The sequence below is a fragment of the Anastrepha ludens genome, chromosome 2, assembly GCF_028408465.1.
Source record: "Anastrepha ludens isolate Willacy chromosome 2, idAnaLude1.1, whole genome shotgun sequence".
In the NCBI taxonomy this organism is placed as follows: Eukaryota; Metazoa; Arthropoda; class Insecta; order Diptera; family Tephritidae; genus Anastrepha; species Anastrepha ludens.
Genome location: NC_071498.1, coordinates 27704637 through 27731196, shown reverse-complemented (window position 1 = coordinate 27731196; position 26560 = coordinate 27704637). Strand labels below are relative to the sequence as shown.

The 26560-nt window shown below is 36.2% G+C and overlaps 2 protein-coding genes across 2 annotated transcripts in view; one reads left to right on the top strand and one right to left on the bottom strand.

The window, feature by feature from the left end:
* The window catches only part of LOC128866831 (uncharacterized), a 94146-nt gene that overhangs the window by 63691 nt on the left and 3895 nt on the right, over positions 1-26560 (bottom strand). The gene's annotated exons all lie outside the window — the stretch shown is intronic.
* Positions 3844-24713, top strand: LOC128866843 (probable cytochrome P450 313a4). The gene is made up of 8 exons (XM_054107856.1): positions 3844-4028; positions 13130-13333; positions 17118-17306; positions 17367-17436; positions 17495-17606; positions 17674-17889; positions 23776-24199; positions 24276-24713. The coding sequence occupies exons 1-8, from the start codon at positions 3854-3856 to the stop codon at positions 24437-24439; spliced, it is 1554 nt and encodes a 517-aa protein (XP_053963831.1). The 5' UTR covers positions 3844-3853; the 3' UTR covers positions 24440-24713.

Below are 26560 nucleotides of genomic sequence, written 5' to 3'. Positions count from 1 at the left end.
CAACTACGGCGATCAAGACCTCACATATACACCTTCAAATCACCAGTCTATTACTAGAGCAAACACAAAAATAGTATCAGCAAAGACACCTCTTTTACGAGGAAAGAAACTTATTCCCATACCCAATATATACGAGAGGGTTCAATAAGTACCCGTGTTAGAAAGGGAGATGCCATTTTTTCAAAAAAAAATTTTTATTTTGCAACATATGTAGTCCCCTTTTAGAAATATACACTTATCCCAACGTACAGAGAAGTGCTTCCCTCAATAAATACTCATATATGCACATACACATATGTTCATGTGGGTTAAAACTCCTCATTGTCATCTAATTTTATACAAAATAGTGAATACACCTAAAAATCATGTCACCTTACAAAAAATCAGTTGTATGCTGAGATTTAGTATATCAAGCACGTGAAAAATCAGTTATGTCCGTAAAGCTAGCCTTAAACAGGATTTAAAATAATTCACTTTTTATCTCCCATAATGATGGCTCATTTTTGAAACATTATAAGTTCTTCTAAAAAATTTTTATTAACACTTGTCATTTTTCCGCTTATTCTTATCTCGACGACGGTCAGTAAAAAAATGAGAAAATCCGCAAACTGCGCCACACACTCCTGCAAGAAATATCAGGTAAATGAAAATTTTCAATTACTTGGCATTTGTGTTAAGCATTTTTGAAGACGGTGTATAATTTTTTTAGCAAACCAAAGTGGCAAATGTTGTTAAAAGAATCATTACAGAAGTATTCTTGCCCGATTTTGCACATTAGGGCGCCATTTAGTCAAAGATCCAGCTGCTTCGTAATTAGCTTTTCAGCTTTTTCGTACGATCAACACATAACGGCAGGGCTGGCTGAAATAGATGTATGGCAAAAATTTTTATATACTCAAAATTGTGAAAATCAAATTACCGCATTGGATATACTGAAATCTGAGAAATCTATGGCGTTATAAAAACAAACCCCAAAGCGACTCACTTACGCACTTGCTCTAAAAAGAAAAACTAATGATACTAATCACTCTGAAGATGCACTGGTACAGATACTACAGAAGCTAAATGAGCAAATGAATTTGAATGAAGCACCGTAAGTCGCTTAGGTAAACTTGAGGTGTACTTATCAGAATTTAACTGAAACTTGAACGAACTACTAAAGCGCAAAAATGAGTTGGAGATTATACTCAATTCAGAAAATGTTGATGTCTGTATGATATCTGAAAGGCGTTTCACAACACAACCATACATAAAAATTAAAAACTATGAAACGTATCATATGATTCATCCAAGCAATTGTGCCCAAGGTGATAGTGGAATAATACTAAAAAGCTGCATCAAGCTCTTTAAAGAATAAAGAGTTTCTGGTGATGAATTTCAAGCTACAGCAATAACAATTAATGAAGATCAAAACCCCCATCGCTTATCGCACTTTATTTTTTAAGCACATTTTCTAACCCTTGACACAATTTGTATGCATTTATATTTAAAAATTTGGTAATATATAGTTAATAAATCTGTGAGCTTTATGGTTTATTTCATGATGTTAAATAAATATGTTTATGTGCAAGACAGATTATTTTTTATTGTTCTGCTTGCTTTTAGTTTTGAAAGGAATGAGTAAACCTGTGGCCGTGGCACCACCCATTATTTCAAATGTTTCTCGGGTTCTATTTTTTTATGTTCATCTTTTATACCAAATGTGAGTAATTTTCCTTTATTTATAACAGAGATAACACGTTTTTTATTTTTTTTAAATTACTGTTCCATGGGAAGTGGGGCGGAGTTATTGACCGATTTCGGTCCAAATCCATTATTTTCTCGGTAGATGGCTGTAGTGATTGATATCTCGTAAGTGTCGATGAAACAATTTAAAGTTTATGTTCGTTGTCAAGGTGACAGACATTTCACTCTAAAAAAATTATTTTACTGTTTTTTGTTGTGAATTACAGGGTATTAAGGGCTTACATACGTCCAGAATTTTCAAAAAAACATCGATTTTTTTGCAAATTATTATTCTTTATAGTTTTAGGCGCATTTCTGTGGAAGTCGATTGTAAAAATTCCCCATAGATACAAAGTTATGGTAGAAAATGTAACTGCCCGGCGAGAGTTTGATGCGCACAGGTAGCAGTTTAAACTCGTTTTTCTCGAATATTTTTAAATATTCGAAAGTGTTTGCTCTATATTCTGTCGAGCCGGAGCTTGGATATTTTTATTAAAAAAAATTATAAACATAATTAAAGTGTGATATGGATCACGTAAAATGCATACTTTTTTAAAAATGCCAAAATTGCAAAATTTTTCGAAATTCAAAAAATCCGGCTCTACAGACTATAACTAAAACTTTATTTTACAAGACTTTTTTTTTACTTTTTACAGATCCATCAACATTTCACGGAGAAATGATGCAGACCGTGGGGCAACTTTTTTTCATTGTACTTTGGGTCACGTGATTTTTTATATACTAATTTTTGCAAAGAAAAATTAAAATAAATTTTTTTATAAAGTTTAAGTACTAACAAACAATACATACAATTTTTTATATTATTTCTATTGTTATCCTTTCTAAAACCAGTTTTTCTTTTAGCGCATTTGTTGGCGCTGCTGGACGTATGTATGTAACGCCTTAACAATGGAATTCAACAAAGAGAAAATTCGGTACATTTTACAGATTTCTGTTTGATAAAGGCGAAAATCGAAGCCAGGCCGCTGAAATTGTAAAAGCATCTAGCACATGCCGGCCTGTCGTCGAAAATGTCGATCAAATAATCGAAGTAAATAGTCGTAGCATTGTCCAGGAGCTACAGCTCTACCATAAAACAGTTGTAAACCATTTGCGGCAAATAAAAAATTAAAGTAATATTGTAGATAGTGGATAGTGGCAGTCATTCGGATGAAAATTCAAATTGCCTAATAATACAGTCCAAAAATTTTACAAAAATGTTACTCAACACAAGCAAACGCTAGTAGTTATGAAACAGGACGTCTTTCAGACGAACTTTGCTGAAGGCAGTAGGTATTGGTCCAGAGGGTCGGAATTTTTTTCAAGGCATGTCAAAGTTCCAAAATTTGTTTCGAAAGTGCAATTATATAATTTATCGAAAATATTATGTTTAAAACAAGTTCAAGTATAGAATGTCTAAGAATTGCGTTCCATACTCATCCGTCCGCCCTAATGCTCATAAGTGTAAGTGTAGGGGAAATATATAAACATTAGCTTGTACTGAGCTTTCTTACGCTTTTATCTTAACCCGGCGACACCCATTTGTTTGCTTAAAATTTTCATGGAACATTTTAACCCTCTCATGACCGCTCATAATAGCTGTTTTGAGAACGGGTTAAAAATGCCCATTTAAGTAGGAATGAAAGGCTTAAGGTCGACTACAAAAAATGTCTCCCATTAGATTCTACGGCAAAAGTCAGAGTAGAGAAATTTTTTTTGGAGTCGTTTTACACATGAAATGTTTAATAAAATAAATACACTTTCGGCGGAATTGTTAAAACTTTAACACCGCGAATAAAAAAAATCGACTAATACTAACTTCGGCCAAGTTGGTCTGGGATACATTCTCTTCCATAATAATTAACGTCAGTTCGTGTTAAATAACCGCAGCTGGTTAATGTCATTATGAGTAGGGCATTTGAAAAGCAGTCATTTGCTGTACAAGGCATTCACATACACACGCTTGTGCACAAACATGCATACATCCGACTTAGATGGTTAAAAATGGAGCAATTAAATGGGCAATAATGTATAAACTTTAAACTTTACTTCCTAGGGGGCAACAATATTTAATAAAGTGTGCTAGGTCGCCAACGCCAGTAATTGGGCCACAACGCGTCGATGTGCAATGGAATTCGCGGAAAAGCACGATTTTGTCAATATAATTTTTCTAAGTTTAATCTTAACATTATGGGCTTACTGGCTGTGGACGAGAAAAGAACTTTATGCATTCGCATTTCGTTTCCCAGGACTATTTGGATTCCCAATTTTTGGAGTGATACATCGCTTAAAGAGCTTAAATAGTACATTTGTGTTATAAATATTTATATAAAAAGTGATTAGGCTTTGTGATATTAATTTTAAGATTGGAAACTACTGGAGCCGATTACTTTGCAAAGTGAAAATATCAAACGTGAGAGGGGCACCTATAATAATTCAATTGGGCTCACATCCTTAACATATATGTGATGTCATATAAAGTGCGTTCCAGAGACAAGCGAACTTTTTAAAAATTCAACTTCCTTGAATTCTATATTTGTTTATTTCGCCCCGTTATGACTAGCGCAACGAGTTACAGGGCCTAAAAATATGTATGTCTGTTGAGTGTTTCAGATTGTGGACCGAGCTATCATTGATTTGATTCGAGATTTTCATACAATTCTCTCGAATCGCTTTTCCTTCCACAAAGCGGCAAATGTGTTTTTCCGAATACTTAGGTAGAAGTCCTACGGAGCCAAATTAGGCGAATATGGGGAGTAGTTAAGATTCGAGTTGTAGTCAAAAAGAAAGTCCCGATTTCCTGTCGGTGAGAAGACGCATGCTTAGCTGCTGTGTCATATTCTAGCGGTATACGATAAACACCGTGTATCATACCTTTGAAAACAGCCATTAACACTTTGTGGAAAATGGACTCGGAATCGTAAACGCTAGTCAACATTGTGATCACTTTTAACTTCTTCAAACGAGTTTCTGTGGTTTTGGCTTATCTAGCGCATTTCACCAAGAGCTTGCCACTTGGTTTCACGGTCATTTTCCAATGAAGCATTTTGCCTTTTTTAGTCCGTTTGGTCACCAACGGAGGGTTCCAGACACTTTTGCTTTGGATGTGATAGACAAATTCGTAACAGATAGGTTACTATGGCCCCAAATAAATAAGAAAAGGACAAAGGAACTGCTTAGCCTTTTAAGAGAGGATATCTCGAAGGTCGTGGCTTGTATAACCGGTCATTGGCTATTTGGCAGGCATTCCTTGAGACTAGCAGTTTTCACCCATGAATATTGCACAAGTAGTAGAGATGAGGAAGAGGAAGAAACAGTTGAGCACTTACTTTCCAATTGTCCAGGCGTAGCTAAAATCAGGAAAATCCTTTTTCAATTCTTTTACGGAACTGTCTGGCGAGGAGATGGGGCCAATTCTGCGCTTTATAAAAGCCACAAAATGATTCTACGAAGAAAAATAAATAAAGCTCCCATGTCGCACAGTGATATCACAACGAACCTGTAAGGGCAAGTGAGTTGTTCGTATAGACCGACTACCACCACAACCTAACCCATCAGTATCATTCAAGACCATAAAGTGGCATGCTACGCGGGACAATGAAATATTATCTTTTCATCTGATAGGCTCTTCCTCCTCCTCAGCATCTGCAATAGTCGAAATGAGGTACGCTCAATCTTTGAGCATGTCGATCTTAGAGACAGTGGCCTGTGATCAAAGCAACTAACATAGAACCGTTTTTCTATGACCGATTAAGTAGCGCCTGACGTTGTTACTTGTACCACGCAGTTTGTAGCCTGAGAGGGGTATACCTACAATCTCCATACCAAAAGGTAGGTGAGTGGTAGTGCCCTCTCTGGCTAATTTGTCTGCCTCACAGTTCCCTGTTAAGTCGCTATGCTTTCGCATTTCAAATGTATGTGGAAATATTCCGCCATCTCGTTGAGAGGTGCCCGGCATTTGCGAGCAAAGATGGAAGTAGTAACAGGCCCACTAAGAGATTTAATCGTCGCTTGGTTATCAGAATAAATATAGATTTCTGTAAAAGTTGACTCAATTTTGCCTCAAATTTGGCTGTGATGTAACAAATTAATGTTTTTAGAGGCACAGTTCTGAAGAAGTGTCTGCCATTTCCACACCCCGATATCACTGAACTATGCCGCGGTATGAGCAATCATTCATATAAACTTTGAATTGAATTGAAACGTTTACCAAGCTGTAAATAAAACTTAGCATTAACTTTTTTTAATTGGTTCGCTTTTAGTTTGGTGTTTGACCGAGCTCGTCCTACAACACTGTGCTACAAAAAAAAAAAACGAAATACACCTGACAAATACACCTGACAAATTTGGTTTACGCAATTTTTATCCGATTATTGAAAGTAATACATTAATTTCTTCGTTAATAAATGCACTCAAAGAATATTAACAAACATCTTTAATTTTGTTGTAAAATTATGCAATAAAAAATTGTTAAAGTTAAAAAAATGATAAAAAAAAGCTCTTTCTCCAGGTTTAATCAAATAAAAATCACAACTAACTATTGTAGTTTGAATAATTACTTGTTGTACATCACTTGAAAGGTCTGACAATATCCTTTTCAAAACATATAAAATATTGAAAATCGGTGAAAAAATGACTGAGATATCCGTAGATTACCGCGCAAAGTCTGAAAAAACGGTTTTTTATAAATAAATAAAAATTGGAGGGTACAAAAAATATAACAAAAATATTTGTATGCATTATTCGACCATATAAACAACCTACAGTGTGTAATTTATCAGGTGTATTTTCAGTGTTGCACGGTGCAATTGGCGACATACGTCTGGCGTTATCCTACAAATGGAGACACATAGGTACAGTTGTATGCAATCTCCGCTGAGTGATGCCGATTAATGTTTTATGAGTGCAGAACTCCTTTCAATGAACTCCATTATCCATCAATCGATATACTTTAGTGCTCTTAGGCGATATGATGCAGAAGGGCATTAATGCCCTGGTTATAGTTTGGTCGAGTGGCACAGCCAAGAGTACTGAAAATGACTTCTAATTGAGGTAAAAATATCGACAGACGAACCAATAAAAGCCGGCGTTGAGCTCAGAAAATCAAAATACGAATATCAATTTTTTAAAGGTGGTAACTCTATGCTTGCCTTCAAACTTTCTCATACCCCTTTATTGGATATTATACCAATATTGTTATATCTTGTTTCTACAGCGTATTAAAACGTGCCTCAAAAGATTTCCGGATCACGCTTTCGTATTAAAATAAAGTATAGAAACAAGTTCCTTCCAAAAACCGTTATGCATATTATCCACGCTTATAAACAATCGTTCTAGTAGTTTCGCACTCTATAGGTAACGTAGGGACAAACATATATTGCATTATATATACAAGGTGGCGCAAAAATAATCACCCTATCGGAAGATTTAGAATTTTTGCAAATGGTGTCGCACGGCAATCTGTTTGAAACTTGCCAATTAAACTGCTGCAAACAGCAAACCAATGAAGCGCGTAAAGGTCAAAATAAAGATTTTCATCACTGAAAATAATTTTTTTTAATCAAATATAGATACTAATTAAAAATAGTAAAAAATACTAAATAAAAAATAATTATTAAGTAAAAAAGTTATTTTCATAACTTAAAATTTTTAACTAAATAAAAAAAATTATTTAGTAAAAAAAATTATATTCATAATTTTTACTAAGTAATAATAATAATTATTTTCATAATTTTAAGTAAATAATAATAATTCTTTTACTAATTTTTTTTTTAATGTAATAATAATACAATAGATAAATACAATACTAATATAATAAAAATATAATGATAATACAATAATAATAAACATGAATTTTCCATAATGAATATAAATCTATATATATAAAAGAAAGTCATGTTAGTTACACTATTTATAACTCGAGAACGGCTGAACCGATTTGGCTGAAAATTGGTGAAAAGGTAGCTTAGAACCAGGAGACGGACATAGGATACTTTTTATCCCATTCGAACGCGTTTCCGTATAAAATGTGGTATAACAAAAACGCATCTGATATGGAATAACAAAACGCAAATGACAGCTAAACGTAATTTTGTCTATGGTTAAGTAGAAACTTTGATAATGTAAATTTTGTCATAAATATACCTATAATCACAATAATTTGTATTCTCTTTGAATCATCATTATCAATGCCGCGACCAAGACGATCGAATCTTTCCCGGCAAAGCCGTAATGCAAGAAGGATACGAAACATTGCGAATAAAACGGCTGAAGAAGCACAAGGAATTGCCCGTGAAGAGCGCCGCGTTCGTACGGGTCGACTTCGTGCTTCTCAATCACAAGAGCAAAGCGAGGCAGCCCGTTAAACGGTTCGGTTGGCTATGCGAAATCAACAAGTAGATTATTTTCGATGCACAAGAAGAGAATTATCAAGTGCTGATTTGAATCGAGCAGCGTTTCGATATGATTGCAACACTGATTACTGCTTGCATCCTAGCGTTTGCATTGCAGAAATCACTTGAAGTGCCTAACTTCATACTGAAGGATCTTCGGCAACACCTTTGGCGGTTTGATCATATTGTTGGCAGTAACGTAAAAACATTATCGCTAACCACTAATACTCGTACGAGAGTTCAACTTGAAAATGAACAAAGTGCTCCACAATTTTTCAAACAATTGTTAGCTGTTGGAAATGGAAAAGTCCCAGATGATGCGACAACTGGATTAATTACTCTTACCAACGACTTTTGCCGATTTGTAGACTCTCAATTAGCTCTTATTGAAATTGTTTTTCCAAACATTAGTGAAAATTATCAGAATTATGCTTGGTTAAGTCAACTCGCCGCAAAAAATAATGATGTATACGCACTGAATTTCACCATTCACCATTCGATGGCGATTTGGTGACACACAAATTCGTTGATTCCATAACAAATCCCCATGATGTAGTAAATTATCCAACGGAGTTTTTGAACTCTCTGGAATTACCAGGATTTGCACCATATAACTTGCAACTCAAAGTTGGTTCAGTTATTATGATATTAGAAAATCAGTCTTTTCACACGTTGCGTGTTCACCAGTTGGGAAACCATCCGCTTTGTTTGTGTTAACGACATACCAAAGAACAAAAAATGTGGTTTACCAAAAGCACTTCAATGAAACGGATAAATGAAATATAATTTTTCCTTTTCAAATATAAAACAAAAAAAATTATTTTTTTTCATCTTTTAATCCCTAAACGAAATGTTACAAAAAACGAAGCCATCTGGTGGCGAATCGGAGTTCGCGGGTTTGCTAGTATATAATAATAATACATAAAAATTAAAAAAATATATATATTCATACTAAATACTTTAGTAAAAAGTACTAAATTAAAACAATTATTTTCATAATTTAAAAAATATATTAATAATTTTTCACTAACTAATTTTTAAAATATAATAATAATAAAGAAATATATTAGTAATTAATAAATTTAATAATAATAAATAAAAAAATTTCAAAATAAAAAACAAATTATTTTCATACTTTTTACTAAATAATAATTGTATTTTACTATTTTATTTTTTTTTAAACAATGTTTATTATTATTATATTTTTTATTAATAGGTCTATTTATAAGTTCGTGCGGTTTTACAACAGATGGCGTAACTTGATTATTATTCCATCGATCCACATTTCCAAACATTCATTGGAGAGCTACTGTCGTAAGGCACAAACGTCAGTATAAGTTTTTTATTTGAAGCGTAAGCAACAATATTTTTACCACACTTGAAAATGTCGAATTTCGTGCCAAATAATGTGTTTTTGCGGGGAATTCTTCTTCATTATTTTAATATGAAGAAAAAAGCAGCCGAAAGTCATCGTATCTTGGTGGAAGTTTATGGTGAGCATGCTCTATCTGAGCGAACGTGCCAGAAGTGGTTTGCACGCTTTAAAAGTGGTGATTTTGGCTTGGAAGACGAAGAACGCGAGGGTGCGCCGCCAAAGTTCATGGATACCGAATTGGAGGAATTGCTCGATCAAGATCCGGCTCAAACGCAAGAAGAGGTTGCAAAAACTTTGGGAGTTGATCAATCAACCATTTCCAAACGTTTAAAAGCCATGGGAATGATCCGAAAGGTAGGCCATTGGGTGCCGTATGAATTGAAGCCAAGAGACGTTGAACGCCGTTTTATGGCATGCGAACAACTGCTTCAACGGCACAAAAGAAAGGGTTTTTTGCATCGAATTGTGACTGGCGATGAAAAGTGGGTCCATTACGACAATCCAAAACGTCGGGCAACGTATGGATACCCTGGTCATGCTTCAACATCGACGTCGGCGCAGAATATTCATGGCCTGAAGGTTATGCTGTGTATCTGGTGGGACCAGCTGGGTGTTGTGTATTATGAGCTACTGAAACCGAATGAAACGATTACGGGGGATGTCTACCGACGACAATTGATGCGTTTGAGCCGAGCACTGCGAGAAAAACGGCCGCAATACGCCGATAGACACGACAAAGTTATTTTGCAACATGACAATGCTCGGCCACATGTTGCACAAGTGGTCAAAACATACTTAGAAACGCTCAAATGGGATGTCCTACCCCACCCGCTGTATAGTCCAGACCTTGCGCCATCCGATTACTATCTCTTCCGATCGATGCAACATGGCCTGGCTGACCAGCACTTCCGTAATTACGATGAAGTCAAAAAATGGATCGATTCGTGGATTGCGGCAAAACCGACCGAATTTTTCACAAAGGGAATCCGTGAATTGCCAGAAAGATGGGAAAAAGTAGTAGTAAGCGATGGACAATATTTTGAATATTAAATTTGTAACCATTTTACGTCAATAAAGTTTCAAATTTCGAAAAAAAACCGCACGAACTTATTCATAGTCCTATTATAATTTTTCTTTTTAGATTAAATACTAAATAAAAAAGAACTATTTAGTAAGAAAGTTATTTTCATAAATTTTTTTACCTTTTTTAGTAAATCAAGTTATATTCATAATTTTTACTAGATGATAATACGAATTATTTTCATATTTTTTAATAAAAAATAGTAATAATTTTTCGCTAAAATTTTTTAGTTAAACAAATCTTTTTTTAAGAAAAATGATATCCATAATTTTTACTAATTAATACTACGAATTATGTTCATAATATAAAAAAACAATATTACAAATTTTTCACTAAATAATTTGTATAATATAATAATAATAAATAAACAAAATAATAATTAATACATATATTAATAACACAGGCCGACAAAATTTAACCAACATTCAGACCCAGAAACCAGACTATATATTTCCGAAGGTTTATGATGCGCTGAATCCAAATCTGGCCTCAGAATTGCTCTATTAGTTTGAGTTTTCGAGATATCCTAACCTAAAAGTGCAAAAAACCCCATTTTTGCCCATATTTGAGGTTATGTAGCCTTGCAGATGTTTTCTTTCACCAAAATTAAAGGATGGCATCTTTAAATACAATCCTTCTTTTTTCAAATGGCGTTTTGTTTGCTCAAATATCATTTTTTTTCGCAGAGATATCGCATTTTGAAATTTTCATGTTTCGAAATTTTCCTACACCTGAAAATCGATTAAGATAACATAGACATGATATAGTCGATTACTAATTTTCTTGAATTGAGTCTTATTTTTCTTAAAATTTTGTCTCACACCATAAGTGGCTGACTCACCACACCCCTACACTATCTAACCTTTGGGTTAGCCCTAACCCCTAGAAACCACCCCTATCATACCGCGAGCAGGCTAACCCACATAACCGCAAGCAGGCTTTCCCACAAACTCCAAATTTACATACTATTAATCCATATATTTCAGGCCCTCAAACCCAAGAAAATTAGTAAGCGACTATATCATGTCTATGTTATCTTAATCGATTTTCAGGTGTAGGAAAATTTCGAAACATGAAAATTTCAAAATGCGATATCTCTGCGAAAAAAAATGATATTTGAGCAAACAAAACGCCATTTGAAAAAAGAAGGATTGTATTTAAAGATGCCATCCTTTAATTTTGGTGAAAGAAAACATCTGCAAGGCTACATAACCTCAAATATGGGCAAAAATGGGGTTTTTGCACTTTTAGGTTAGGATATCTCGAAAACTCAAACTAATAAATTAATTTTAGTTATCAATCCGAATTTTGCATGGACAGAGAAGCAGATATTAGTTTAAATTATTTCGGATACTTTTCCTTGTAGACTAGTGTAATAAATAAAAAACAATTCAAAATAAAAAAAAATTATTTTCATACTTTTTGTTAAATAATAATAATTTTTTTTACTAAATAATTCTTTTTATTTTGAAAAAATGCTTATTATTATTATATTTTTTATTATTAGGTGCGCAACTAAGTTCTCGCTGTTTTTTTTATGAAAATACAACTTTATTCTGAAAAAATGGTTACAAGTGAATCATTGAAAGTATTGCCCATCGCTGGCTACTACATTTTCCCATCTTTCTGGTAGATCTCGTATGCCGTAGCATAACCTTCGCAGCGTGAATATTCGGCCGAGGGAACGACGTAGAAGTATGACCGGGCAGTCCCCATGACTTTCTTTTCTTTGGAGTGCTGTAATGAATCCATTTTTCATCACCCGTCACGATGCGATGAAGAAAACCCCTTCCTTTTTCGGAGCTGAAGCAGTTGTTCACGGGCGAAAAAACGAACTTCAACATCCTTTGGTTTTAACTCATAAGGAACCCAAGTCCCCTGTTTCTGAATCATTCCCAAAACATGCAATCGCTTGGAAATGGATTGACGAGTAACTCCTAATACTGAAGCAAGCGTTTGACACGGATCCTCATTGAGCAATGCCTCCAATTCAGCGTCTTCGAAGGTTTTTGGCCTTCCTTCATGCGGACGGTCGTCAACATTAAAATCACCGTCTTTGAAGCGACGGAACCAATCTCGGCACATTGTTTCACTTAAACCAGCATCTCCATAAACTTTTTGTAGCTCTCGATGCGCTTCAGCCAGCGTTTTTTTCGAATGAAAGAGGAAAATCAACACTTCCTGCAAATGACGATTATTCGGCACAAATTCAGACATTTTCACAAAACCAAAAGTATATGATACCAAAACAAAATCACTAATGTGTCGAAGCAGTTTGTTTACCATATGTCTAAGCTTGATTTATGACGTTTAGGTTATGTTAGAATCGACTAGCGCACACTGCTGGCGGCATCTATTGACAAACAGCGGGAACTTAGTTGCGCACCTAATATAATTTTCTTTTAGATTTAGTAAACAAATTATTTTCAGTGATGGAAATCTTTATTTCGACCTTTATTTTTACTAGATAAAAAAACAATATTAAATTATTAATTTTGTGTCAACGTGTACGTACTTGAATGAAGTAATTTTAGGTATACAATTTTGAAATTGCAGATGTCATATTTGAGATAGGTAAAATGTTTAAAGATTGTAAGTCATACACGATCTGTACGTGGATGGGCTTACGCCCTGTTATTATGACTGCCGATCCTGCCTTCATAAAGGATGTACTGTCTTCAAACGATTTACTAAATAAAGCCCAACCATTATATGTACCAATCTATGAAGCATTCAAAGGCGGAATAATTGCAAGTCCAGGTAAAATTTCTATTCACTGGTATGTATGTACCTATTGTAACCTGCTTACCGTAGTATCACAACTAAAAATAATTTTCACAATAAAAAAAACTAGTCTCTTCTAGCAAGGGCTAATAAAAAAAAATACAAGAACTCTGCTTAACTTTCGTTTCCTTTTTTATATTGTATATAATTTTTTTCTATATTGGATTCAGAGCAATAACATAAAAATATGTTTGGTTTTAAGTTGTGACACTTTTGGCCGTTTGCTCACTTCCTGTTAATGTGAATATTACAAACGAGCAGAATATTTTATCAAAAGGGTTAAATTTTAATTTCACTTTTTCAACATCCATTTATATATTTATGTGATACGCAATATTGAATGCCTGACAGCGCCGCAACGCAAAAGAACGAAAACTGTCATTATCAGCTGTTCGAAAACAAACAAATTAATAAATCTTTGTTATTTCACCAATCAAATCAGCTGTTTGCTTCCAAGAGAAAAGCCTGAAGCATTCCCGGTCTCACTAATCAATTTTAAATTTTTCAGAATACTAAAATTTATAATAACAGAGTTTCTTATTAAACTTGTAAAACTTTGAATTTTAACAGCCCGATTAATTTTAAAATTGATTGGTAAAACCGGACACCAGCGAGTTCAGTGTTAACCTTTTTCCGCCACTTACACATATCAGGTTTTCGAGGATCGAAAATACGTTTTAGCGATGAAATATTTTAACAGGAAATCGAGAAAACGGCCCTAAGAGGTATTCATATGTTATAAAACAGTTACGAACTAATCAGGAACGAAATTTTTATCTAAGAAGATTTAAATATTTTTGTTAGGTTCACTTGCCATTTCTTTACTTTTGCCTTATTTACGTCATGAATATTACTCGGACTTTTTTATATCTCTTCCTTAAGCGCGTTTTTATGAGAAGTTCTAACATGACAGACTCTTAAGAATCTATATGCAAATATGTTTTAGATATAAAAACGCCCTTATTTCTGGGGTACCTCCCTAAATACACTTTGAGTTGTCCACACGTTCTTATACGAGTGCATTCCAAGTATACTCGTACGACCATCTGTAATCGTTCTCATGCATTCATGCCTTTCTAGGTCATGGAACCATTTAGACGCTCTTATGGACCGCAGGATAGGTTTTATCCCAACACCGGGGAGTTCTGTAAGAGAGTCAGAAGAGTATTTTCCTAACATCCTTGCTCTACTCTTAGCTAAGGTTGGACAATTACATAGGAAGTGTTCTACTATTTCTTCCTCTTCCACGTCAGAAGTTGTAGAGTTCATGAGAAAATACTCCTACCCTAGAAGGATACAAGCCACGGCCTTCGAGATGTTCTCCCTTGAGAGGTTGAGCAATTCTCCTGACCTCTTTTTATTTATTTACGGCCAAATTAGCCTGGTGGCAATACAAGTATTTTCTTCTCTCTATGACCTATTGGGCTCCTGGAGAATATTATTTTTTATCCTTAATTTGCAAGTTGCTACAGGAATTCAAATATTGTCTCTGCTTTCAAGCAGTGGAAGATTAGTACCGTTTCTGGCTAGCTTATCGGCCTTCCAATTTCCTTTAATATTTCTAATGTCCCGGAACCCATATAAGATTGACCTTGAAGGTGGTGCTAATATCATTTAGAGCTGGCAAGCATTCCTGAGCAACTGCTTCCATGGATTTGATGGCCACCTGGCTATATATATAAAAGATATATGTATATCCTAGTTTTTTTACGGCGTGTGTGTTAAGGTACACAGTTACCTCCTTTATGGCTAAGACTTTTGCCTGGTAGACGCTACAGTAGACGCTCGGGATGTTAGTCGATAACTTAATCGATAAATATCAAATATTTTAGCCATTTTGCGACATTTGGTCATTGGAGTTTAGGACTGCCATTATAAAGGAAATTATCAACTAAAATTACAAGGTTTTGACTGTTGGCCAAGCTCCTTATGCTATTTGTGAAGTGCGTCTTGATCTTGTTCCACAAATGCAGGGACCTACAGTTTTACGCGCCTCCGAATGGCAGATGGTTTTTTATAAGACAGAAATACACTCGAAGGTTTGCCATTGTCTGCCGAGGAGCGATCGCTATTAGAAAAAACTTGTTCAATAAATTGGTTTTTCGCGTCCAAAATTTCGTGCCTGTGCACTTCCGATTGGTAGTCACGCACCAACCCATTCGACTATGGCGATCATATTACGGGGCATTAAAAAGTGCATTTCCTCACAATAGCATATAATGAAGATTATTTTTACTGGCTGACTTGGTAAACCAGTTATTTATGCACAAATGTATTATTTTATTTCAGTATTATAAAAAAAGCAAAGTAAATAACAATTCAATATCTACAGCTATAAGGAGCTCGGAATTTATTACATTTCGAACTAGACACTGCGAGGTGTTGACTTTAGGCATCTTTTCAAAAGAATAGAGTTCCACTATTTCTGTTCTCCTTCGCAATACTTGTAGTTCATTGGCATTTAAACATTTTATTTTTTTGTTTTTTTGCCTACCCTTAAACTTAGTATCGTTCCACAGATTTTCATTGGGGTTAAGGTCGGGGCTTTGTGCAGACATGGACTCGAAGGAATATGGCTCTATCGCATTTTTGAGAATATCAAGATGAGCAGACTTATGCATATTGCCATTTATTTTCATCCGTCTTTGTTGCGTATTGGGGATTGAGTTCTTGTTTTTTTTTTTTTTTTTTGACGATGCACAAAAGTATATCCATTAACGCCTAATATGATTGGATGATGATTTTAGATTCGTCAGTATTCTCTTCCAGAAATGTATGTCTTGGCTTCTATGGGCATTTGCAAAAGACAAACGCGCCTTGATATTTTTATCGACAGTGGCGCTTTTTTTCTGGCGCATGCCATTTTTTTCGCCATTATCGGTCGAGAGAACTTAAACGTTTACTTATCTTAACGTTAGCCTGGTCCTGCTGAATTGTAATACTTCGCGCAGATATCTTTCGATGAGTATTCCTTGTAGCAGTATTTTTGTCTGTACTAAGAAATTTGATGACTTTGTTTACCATTTTACAAGAACAACTCTTTATTTCTGCAGGGTTTCTTTGTTTTGTACCTTTTATAGGTCTCAAATAATGTTCTTCTCTTCAAGTGAGCCTCACTGCTCCCATTGCTCGTCTTCCCATTTTCGCGCCCTATAAGAGTTTTAAAGGAGATAAATACTTTGTTGTTGCTTTCGTATGCAAATTTTTCGTTAAGTTTATCTAGCATAGAGATAGCGAACAGAGAAGTGGCCTATTAAAAAAGTTAACGGGACTTATTGCTTGCTTTGCTTTAATTCGTTTAGGAAGCCACGCCCACCCTTTCCTTGTATTGCTAGATATATTTTTTTTTGGTACATGGAAGTAAATTTAGGCTAAAAAAAATATGGATCCAAGCCGATGATTTTTGTTAGGTCGTCCTTCTCTTAAGTCAAAACATGTGCAAAAGCCAGGGAGATGTTGAAGAACTGATCCGGCCTACAACCAGTTGAATGTCGCCAATAATCTTTCCTCTCTTGCGAAGATTTCTACAGACGGAATTACTCTCCTACCTTAATTTCCAGCGATCGCAAATTTCTCTAAGCATATTTTTCTACGAGTACAACTCCCTGGTATTAAGATTATATTCGATACAAAATTTAAATCTTCTTTAAAAAAAATTATAAGCTTGTATTTTATTTCTGATCGTTCGTAATTAGCTAAAAATAGACACACATAAATAATATTTTTCAAAAAAATACAAATATGCGACTGATAATTTTAGCGTCCGAATGGCATCGAAATCGTCGATTAATAAATCCGAGTTTTCATCAAAAATTACTCACATCCTTTTTCCCAATATTTAACAAGTCTAAAGACGGAGCCATCCAAAAATTCTGTGAAATGGCAAATAGTGGGCAGGAATATCATATTGGGGAAGAATTGCAAAGGGTCACTTTAGGCATAACCGTTGGTGAGGATTGATAGCTGTTTAACTTATATAATTAACACTAACACCTATGCATTACTTTAGAAACGACAATGGGGAAAAAAATGGAGAAAGGTGATGAGGTATCAGAGGATTTAGTAAAAGCTTATGTTGTGTAAGTATATTAAGTTAATAAATTTGAAAAATTAAAATTTGGATAAAGATTTTTTCAGAGCTCTCGAAGCCATGCCCACAGAATGCATTATGGCATATATACATTTAAACCATTGGTACGCTCGTTTCACGAAAAGCACAAAAGAGTACATACACAAATTCATTATGGAGGTGAATCGCATTAAGTTTTTTCAAGTAAAATTAATCTCCAGTTACATTTTTATATTTACCTTACCAGCTTTTGAATCGGAAATTGTCACAAATATCTAGCACGAAGGTTGCTGCCAATTTATCTACTGAAAACTCGAACGTCCTCGATGATGCTACGAGTGAAAATGGCGAATTTAAAGCAAAAATTCCGAATATTTTCGTTGATCATGCACTAAATTTATTCCAAGAGGGGAAAATGTCTTATCATGATGTAATTGGAGAAGCTAACACCATCGTAACCGCAGTAAGTACGAAACCGTAGATGCATTTTTTAAAAATTCATATGCATTGGAATACTTGAATTATTGGTGTAACTTATTTTGTAAATTTGCGTACATATTTCGTTCGCTGCTTCTAGAAAGTTTACTTTAGAATTTTCCCAACACTGAAGAGTTGAAGAGATTCAGAACAGGGGCAGTTTCCACATCGGCGGTTATTGAAATAAAACAACGAAAATTCAAATTGGTTGGACAATCTTTATTTTTTTGTGTAGAACCATTCAAGACATTTATTTTTTAAAGATAATCACTTTCAAATGATGGCCACAACTGCGCCGTAATTCGGCCATCCATAAACACAAATTTTGAATGAACAGTTGTTTTCAGTGGATATATTGGCTGTTCTTGAATGACTGGGGCTTGCTTTTCGACCCAAATACGGCAATTTTTCTTATTGACCTAGCCATTAATCCAAAAATGGGTCTCATCGCTGAACACCATACGAGAGTGGTTCGATAAGTACCCGTGTTTAATGACGGAGGGCGTTCCTAAGAGAAATTGGTGTTATCTATCAAACTGCTGTGCTGCTATCTATCAAACGACGGCAAAACAAATTTCAGACTGATTGATAGGTTAGTTTGGATTTGCTAGGTATTCGAATAAGACGTGATAAGTTGACGATGAAAAAATTGTCGGCCCGATGGGTGCCGCGATTGCTCACGGTGGACAGCAAGTGGATACGGCTGTTAATTTCGAAGCAGTGTTTGGAGTAATTTAAACTAAACAACAATCAAAACAATGTAATTCTCACGGTGAATCTGCTCCAAAGAAGGCGAAGATAGTCCCATCGGCCAGAAAGGTCATGGCGACGATTTCTTGGGACGCTAACGGCGTCATCCTCTTGGATTTAAAAAAACACGGACGAACGATCACTGGGCAATACTGCAATAAGTTATTGGACCGCTTTCCCAAAAAATTTAAGGCCGCATTTGGCGAAAAAGAAGGTGCTGTTGCACCACGATAACGCAACGACACATTCACCCGTGGAGTTCGACAGTCAGGAGCGTCGGGAGAAGTGTATCATTCTAAAGGGGGAATATGTTGAAAACATGAAAAAACAATTTTTTTAATAAATGGTACTTATTGAACCCCCCTCGTAAGTTGGTCTAAACGCGCGATGAATACCTTTCACAGAGCGCTGATTTTCGTAATACAATTGAACGATTTTTAGTTTAGGCGTGTCTTTCCATGATAAAATGTCAATTAGTACTAAAAAAAATGGATTTAGTTTGACAGTAGTCACGCGTGATCTGTCAAAAAAATCTGATCGCCCTTTACCTATAAATTAAGGACAACCTCATCGTTTGACATCGTTCATGTTGAAAAGTCTGGAACGAGTGGTGGAGAAACATATTCGAGTGGGGGTATTGCCGAGAAGTCCACTTAGTAGAAATCAACACGCTTACCAGAGTGACGGATAAAATCATGTGAATCAGCCTTACACGATCTTGTTAGCAAGATTGAAGCTGGGCTGGAAGCTGACGAATACACAATGGGCGTGTTCGTGGACATTGAGGGGGCTTTTGATAATGCCACTTTCGGCTCGATATGTTCTTCTGCCGAACAACACAGAGTTAATCAAGTCATTATAAAATGGATATACTCCATGCTCTCTGAGAGGCTGTTAACCGCTGGTGGGAGCGATGACGAGCAAATCACAGTCAGGGCCAAGCAAGGATGTCCCCAAGGGGGTGTTCTTTCTCCGCTGCTGTGGTGCTTCGTCGTAGACTCCCTATTAGCGGAGATGCAGGAACTCGGCTTTCACGTCCAAACATATGCGGACGATGTCTGTGCGCTAACATCGGATAAATCCTTAAGGAGGCTTTGCACGAAAGTGCAGAGGATTCTTGACAAAATCGATGATTGGTGCATGAGACAAGGTCTTTCCGTTAATCCGAACAAAACAACCATAGTTTTGTTTACGAGAAAATGGAAATTGGATGGACTCAGTCTTCCAACACTGAAAGGTGTGACACTTGGTCTTTCCAACGAAGTTAAATATCTAGGAGTAATCTTGGATAAGAAGCTGACCTGGGAGACACACGTTTCACTGAAGGTGAATCGTGCATTGAAGATTTTTCAGCAATGCCGTAGAGCCTTTGGCAAAACTTGGGGTCTGAAACCTGCTGTGGTCCTATGGATATACACGGCACTTATCAGACCAATCATCACTTACGCTTCTGTGGTCTGGTGGCGACGGAGCATGGTTAAGTCCACAATCCGGGAACTATACAGGCTGCAAAGAAGTGTATGTTTATGCATCACGGGTGCCATGAGTACAACCTCTCGTGATGCCCTAAGTGCTATACCTGATTTGCTCCCCCTGGATCTTAAGATACAACAGAAAGCAATAAAAGCAATGTGTAGACTCCATAAATATGGTTTCTGGCACGAAGATGGAACTTCGGGACACAGAGAAATCGGAGCAGTATCCACTGTTTTTGGCACCTAAAGATGACCTGATACCCACAGTTTCATTCGGAAGGAAATTTGATGTCAGATTTCCATTGCGTGAGCAATGGAGCAATGCAGAATGCATGCAGGGAGGTTTGACGGATATTTTCTTTACCGATGGGTCCAAGAATGAAATAGGGTCTGGAGCCGGATGGTACTTAAACGATAGTAATAAGTATCGCTATGCTATGGGGGGAATGACAACTGTTTTCCAAACAGAAGTTTTTGCCATCCTAAAAGTAGCCGAATGGATAATCGAGAGGAGATGGAGCGGGAAACAGATTGGAGTCTTCAGTGACAGTCAAGCTGCATTGAAGGTCCTGGAGAACGCGAAGCAAACCTCAAAAATTGTTCAAGAATGTAAGAAGAAGCTTAATTCTGTCGCAAGACAAAACAGGCTTGTACTTATATGGGTTCCGGGACACTCCGGTGTTCAAGGAAACGAAATTGCCGACGAATTGGCCAACCGTGGATCAGCGGTGCCCCCACAGGGGCCAGAGCCAATAATCGGAATCAGTCCCGCAGGAATCAAGAATTGGATCAACGATTATGTAGGCAATCTACATAAAGAGCGATGGTCCGGTCTAGAACGCTGCAGAACTGCAAAGTGTTTTGTGACAAGTCCGAACAGAAAACTGTCAAACTTTCTACTAAAACTTAGAAGGAAAGACATTCGGTTGATGGTCGGCATCATTACAGGACACAACCCATGGGGTCAGCATATGACCACCATTGGAATCATCGAGGACCCGGTATGCCTGTCATGCTTGGAGGAGGCGGATAGCACTGAGCACTTTCTCTGTGAGTGTCCTGCCTTTGCTAGAGCGCGACTACGGGTATTGGGTTCCGATGTCATGGGAATGAGTAATATTCGTTCTCTAAAACTGGAGGATATTTACAGATTTGCCAAAGAATCTGGAAAATTCTCACAGGACTAACTATCTCTATCTCTGTCTCCATTCTTTCCTATCTCTTTCTCTGATACTTTTCTCCCTCCCTCCTTGACTATCTACCCCCTTTCCGGAGCTTTAAATACAATGGGCTTTTTAGCCTGAGTGTTTTAGGAGATACCAAATCTCCTGGTGCTCCTTGGCTCGACCTCTTCAAACTCATTCATTCAAGGACGACCTCGATAAGCGCCACTAGTGGCATCTCTCTGACTTTGCACAGACTTTTCAGGTGAATAGTTTCTTTTTCCAAAAATAATAAATATTTATAAATAATTAGCTTTTTCGAATATATGCAAAGCACCTTGAACAAGCTCGACAAAAGATCTGGTTAGAATCATCAGAATTTGTTTTTTATTATTGCCATAAAAAGGATAAGCATTTCGAAGTTCTCCTCACGGAGCATTAAAGTTATTTTCTCAGGGGCGGCAACACAATCAATAACTACCTGGATAACGTCATAAGTATATAAAAAAGTTAAAGAAAGAGTCGCCTTCTACTTTCTAAAGGCTAAAGATTTAAAAGAAAAAAAAAGAGCATTATATAATAGAACAGGGTCAGTAAATTGTAAAGATCCTAAAGCATTCTAAAGGGAAACCTTTTGAATTCACCTAATCCAGTTGATAGTAAGTTACTGAAAAGTCCGCCAAATATTAGCGGCATGCTGAAGGTGTGCTCAAACAAACGATGTAAAGCAATTTTAAGGTGAATGGCTCAGAAAACTCCGCAGTTCATAAGATTTAGAAACGGCAAAGTTAATCTGATTGTTGAATGGAAATTTAGTATTAAAAATTACACCAAGAAGTTTGGTTTCATCAACAGCCTGCAAACTACAGTTAGCAATATTAAAGGAGCTTCGACAAATGCAAAGTAATTTCGACCCAGCTTTCCCCTCATCATCTACCTTAGCTTCACAGACTTTGGTAGACCATAGCTTCTGCAGTTACATTCCTTCATTGAACTCGATCATTGGTGAGTTCCTTCCAATTGGCAACGCTCATTGTCTTTAGATCATTTACGACAGAATTCAGCAACATTTCCCGCGATCTTTAGCCACCAAGGCTAAATTGACAGCACAATAGTGTCCGCTCATTTCATACGTATTCTTACGCTCTTCAATGTTTAGAGCTCAGCCAAAAGAGCACTCATTACGTCAGCAAATCAGCTGATTCCTTCAAATTCACTGAGTGTCGATTAAAGGTTTGATGTTGACCACACATTTGCATTCTGTACAACGTAGTCGCCACCTACTGTATTCTCTCGACCGAAGGTTTATGATAAGTATTCAACAAATAATTGGTACACAGCTCGGGTATACGAGTATATATAATTGAATCATTAAAGTGGAGAATTTTGATATACTGACATACTTCAATGGGAGGAACGCGTGGAACTGTAAGAAGACCTAAGCCAAAGTAAATTTATTACAGGTAATGGCATCCGCATATAAGTAAAAGCATAAGAGTACTTCGGTTTTTGCTTTTTGTATTCCACCACGTCAAAATCAGCATGCTCTGCTGCACACTTCCCATTTCAGTGCTCCACCACCGCCAAAAAACGAACAGCAAAAAAGGAACGCCAAAAAGTGTTCTTAACACCGCTTAACCTTTTCCAAGCCCAATACATACTTTTTCATGTCTCCTTTTGTAATATTTCACTTTATATATTGTTTGAATCGCCAACTGTGCATTATCAATGCACACAAATGGCAAAGTAAACACACAAATGTAAATAAAACAAATCATTTTAATTTTATTCATATCTATATAGTATATATATATATATATATAATTGGCGCGTACACCCTTTTTTGGGTGTTTGGCCGAGCTCCTCCTCCTACTTTTGGGGTGCGTCTTGATGTTGTTCCACAAATGGAGGGACCTACAGTTTTAAGCCGACTGCGAATGTCAGATATTTTTTTATGAGGAGCTTTTTCATGGCAGAAATACACTCGGAGGCTTGCCATTGCCTGCCGAGGGGCGACCGCTATTAGAAAAATGTTTTTCTGAATTTTAGTGTTTTCACCGAGATTCGAACCGACGTTCTCTCTGTGAATTCCGAATGGTGGTCACGTACCAACCCATTCAGCTACGGCGGCCGTTTATTCATATCTACGGCAAAAAAATCAGCTGGGTGATTGCCATCACCTGTAATAAATCCGCCTTGAACTAAGCTGACGAAGACTACTCACCATCGACACATTTTTTACCATAAATTAACAGCAAGGGCAGTCTCTCTGCCCTCAATTTATTAGCAGAAGAAAATTCAACAATTTTTATATACAAAATTTGGTAAAATGCAAAATATGCGCGTAAAAGTCATCTTCTTTTTATTTGTATCACAACAAAAATTGTCATTTGACAAAGTATTCTATACATATGTGTTCGCTTTTTTATTTCAAAAACTTTTTTGTTGAATATGTAAACATTTACATTTTGAATTCCCATATAGGCTTTTGAGACATCCGCAAATGGACTCTTGTCAACTCTTCTAATGTTGGCCATGCACCCTTCTGTGCAGGACAGATTATACGAGGAAATCGTAAACGTATTCCCTGAAAAATCCTTTTACATAGGCTATGAACATTTTGCTAGTCTGCCTTACCTGGATATGGTTGTCAACGAGACCTTGCGACTAATGCCGTCTGTACCCATGATTGGCAGACAAGTGGTACAAAATACAACCCTTAGCAACGGCTTAGAACTGCCAAAAGGATTTTCCATTTTAATTTCAATTTTTGATGTGCATCGAAGAACAGATATTTGGGGTCCAAATGCACATAAATTCAACCCAGACAATTTTTTGCCGGAGAATTTGGAGGGAAAGCACCCATATGCGTATATGCCCTTCTCGAAAGGCATGCGTAACTGCATTGGTAAGCATTTGCTTCGATTATTACCTATTTATGTACCCATTTGAATAATAAAATGAGTTCGTTTTCTTTTTTTTAGGATGGAAATACGCACTAATGGCAATTAAAGTACTATTGGCAGGATTTGTTCGAAACTTTTCATTTTCAACGACCGCGAAATTAGAAGATTTGAAATTTTCTAATAATATATCTCTTAAATATACTTTCGAACCCAAGTTGACTATAAAACATCGCAAAGATTAATAATTAGAAATAAGATTTATTATGCATCACAGACCAAAAACGATAAATCGGGAAGTTATAAACGGGTGACGGCCATTGCATCCAGGCTAAAGGAGATGAAGAGCCCATTTATCATAGATGCAAGTTTTTTCATTTGACTTCCTAATTGATTCCATTGAATCAAAATACAAAAATACAAATACAAATACAAATTAATTTATATTTTCTAAAGAAATCATTGGAGTGCTTTAAGCACTTCTTTGCTACATCATCCATATATTTTTTTCCAATTTGTAAAAACCTAATTTTTCAATATAAGCATGTGAATGTTTAAGTTTGCTGTTATAATAATTATAATTTCTCAATGTGTTTTTCTGAGAGCAGTGGTTTTGCTGATGTGGAACGGTAGGATATGTTCCCCTTCTTTAGTCGACGTACGATGGTGTTGATACTCACATCTATTCCCTTTTTAGCAAGATCTGATCATGCTTGGCGTAGTCACAGGGAAAGGTCCCGCTAAAAAAGTTAGACGATCACTTTATCCTGCTTTTTTGTCGTCACTTGCTTCAAGCCGCGCTCGGAAAAGTCATCAAAATTTTTGTACAACTTACAGCGTGCATAAAAATACCGCCTCAAGAAAGTTTCGAACGACACTAACCTGAGTTAACACTGGCGTCGTAGCCCCTGAGTGGGACTATTATGCGGCAAAAAGCAGAGCGAAATATATCTTGAAGTTACAAGAAAAAAATCGGTTCTTTTCTTCTGACACAGACTGTAAATGAAGCCGTCAAAATAGGCACCTCCCATTTTTTCGATTGCCTTAACCATCATCAGATATAAACAAGCAAATTGATTCCAAAAGTGTTGAACGCGAGATAAGTTTACATAAATAAGTATAAGTTTAATAAATGACATCAGCGTTGTAAATAATACATTTTACCAACTTTATTATGCATAATTTACCCATGCACAGCATCAAAGCTTTCGCTGTCAAAGCGTTGATGGTGGCAACCACTCGGGTTTCTCGCATTGCGTCAAAGCGAAGCGAAATTGAATTTAATCATTGGCAAATTGGAGCAATCAGTTGGGTTGCGGTGGGAATCTAAAGACCTGTCAACATGATACTTTCGAATCACATTGGCGGCCGCTTCGCTCCTGGATGGCATTAGCGAATTATATTGCAATCGAGGTATTAGTGTTAGCGTCAATATGTTTTGTATTTCACCTTTATCATATTCCCACAAGGACCGGCTTATATGAAATATGTCTCACCAACCTCTGATAACGGTCTGAATGAAACGCCAACAAAGCAATGAGAAGAGTAAGATTAACGCTGCCGAAGTCACGATTGCGTTAAATAAAGTGGGACAGGGGCTTTTAGGGCTTTCAAAATCAGTTTTAAATTGGAGCAAATGATGTGAAGTTAATCCGGTCCATGTGCTTAATAAAAACACTCAATGAAAACATGTTTTTTTAATTATTTTTATGCGATAATGCGAAATGTAATTGCAGCGAAGCAAAGTGTGAAATTGCAAAATTTTGTCAACAACAACAAACAAACTCAAAAATCTCGCATCACTCTCTACATTTCACTCTATTCCGACCATAAGTGAAAAAGCAAAAACAAAATGCGCAACAGCTGATTTCCGCTGTGATCGCTGAAACGTGAGGTTGCCACTTGTAAGAGCAAATAAAATGCCTAACATTTCTTTAAAGCGTTTCGTTACATTTCTTAGTGTAACACTGCGATTATGTGCACATTCAGGAATATGTAAAGAAACCGCCCGCATTTATACCGATTACAACTGTACAAATTTATATTTAAATTATGTTAATTGGCAGAATTTTCAAAAGAATTGTTTTAGGTATGTAACTTTTTTGGCATATTTTCCCAAAACTTAAAACAACTGTGCATTAAAAGAGAGGTATTTTAATTAACTTTCCAATGGTGTACTTGGTTTTGTACAGCATTGAGTAGTTTTTGAGATATTAAAATGCGTAAAATTTATCTTAGACTTTCGAATTTTACTCTATAGGGTTATTCAATAGGTGCGCTTCAACTTTTTTCCGATAGGGAGGCCGAACGACGCAATATTTTTTATTTTTCGCTTGTCATTTGTAAACTTCATTAGCATACATTTC

Excerpts from the sequence above, each read along its gene's own strand:
- LOC128866843 (XM_054107856.1), top strand. The coding sequence starts at position 3,854 with ATGGAATTCGCGGAAAAGCACGATTTTGTCAATATAATTTTTCTAAGT. Across the intron at positions 17,307-17,366 it reads CACTTTAGGCATAACCGTTG|AAACGACAATGGGGAAAAAA; the intron begins GTGAGGATTGAT and ends GCATTACTTTAG. Across the intron at positions 17,437-17,494 it reads TTAGTAAAAGCTTATGTTGT|AGCTCTCGAAGCCATGCCCA; the intron begins GTAAGTATATTA and ends AGATTTTTTCAG.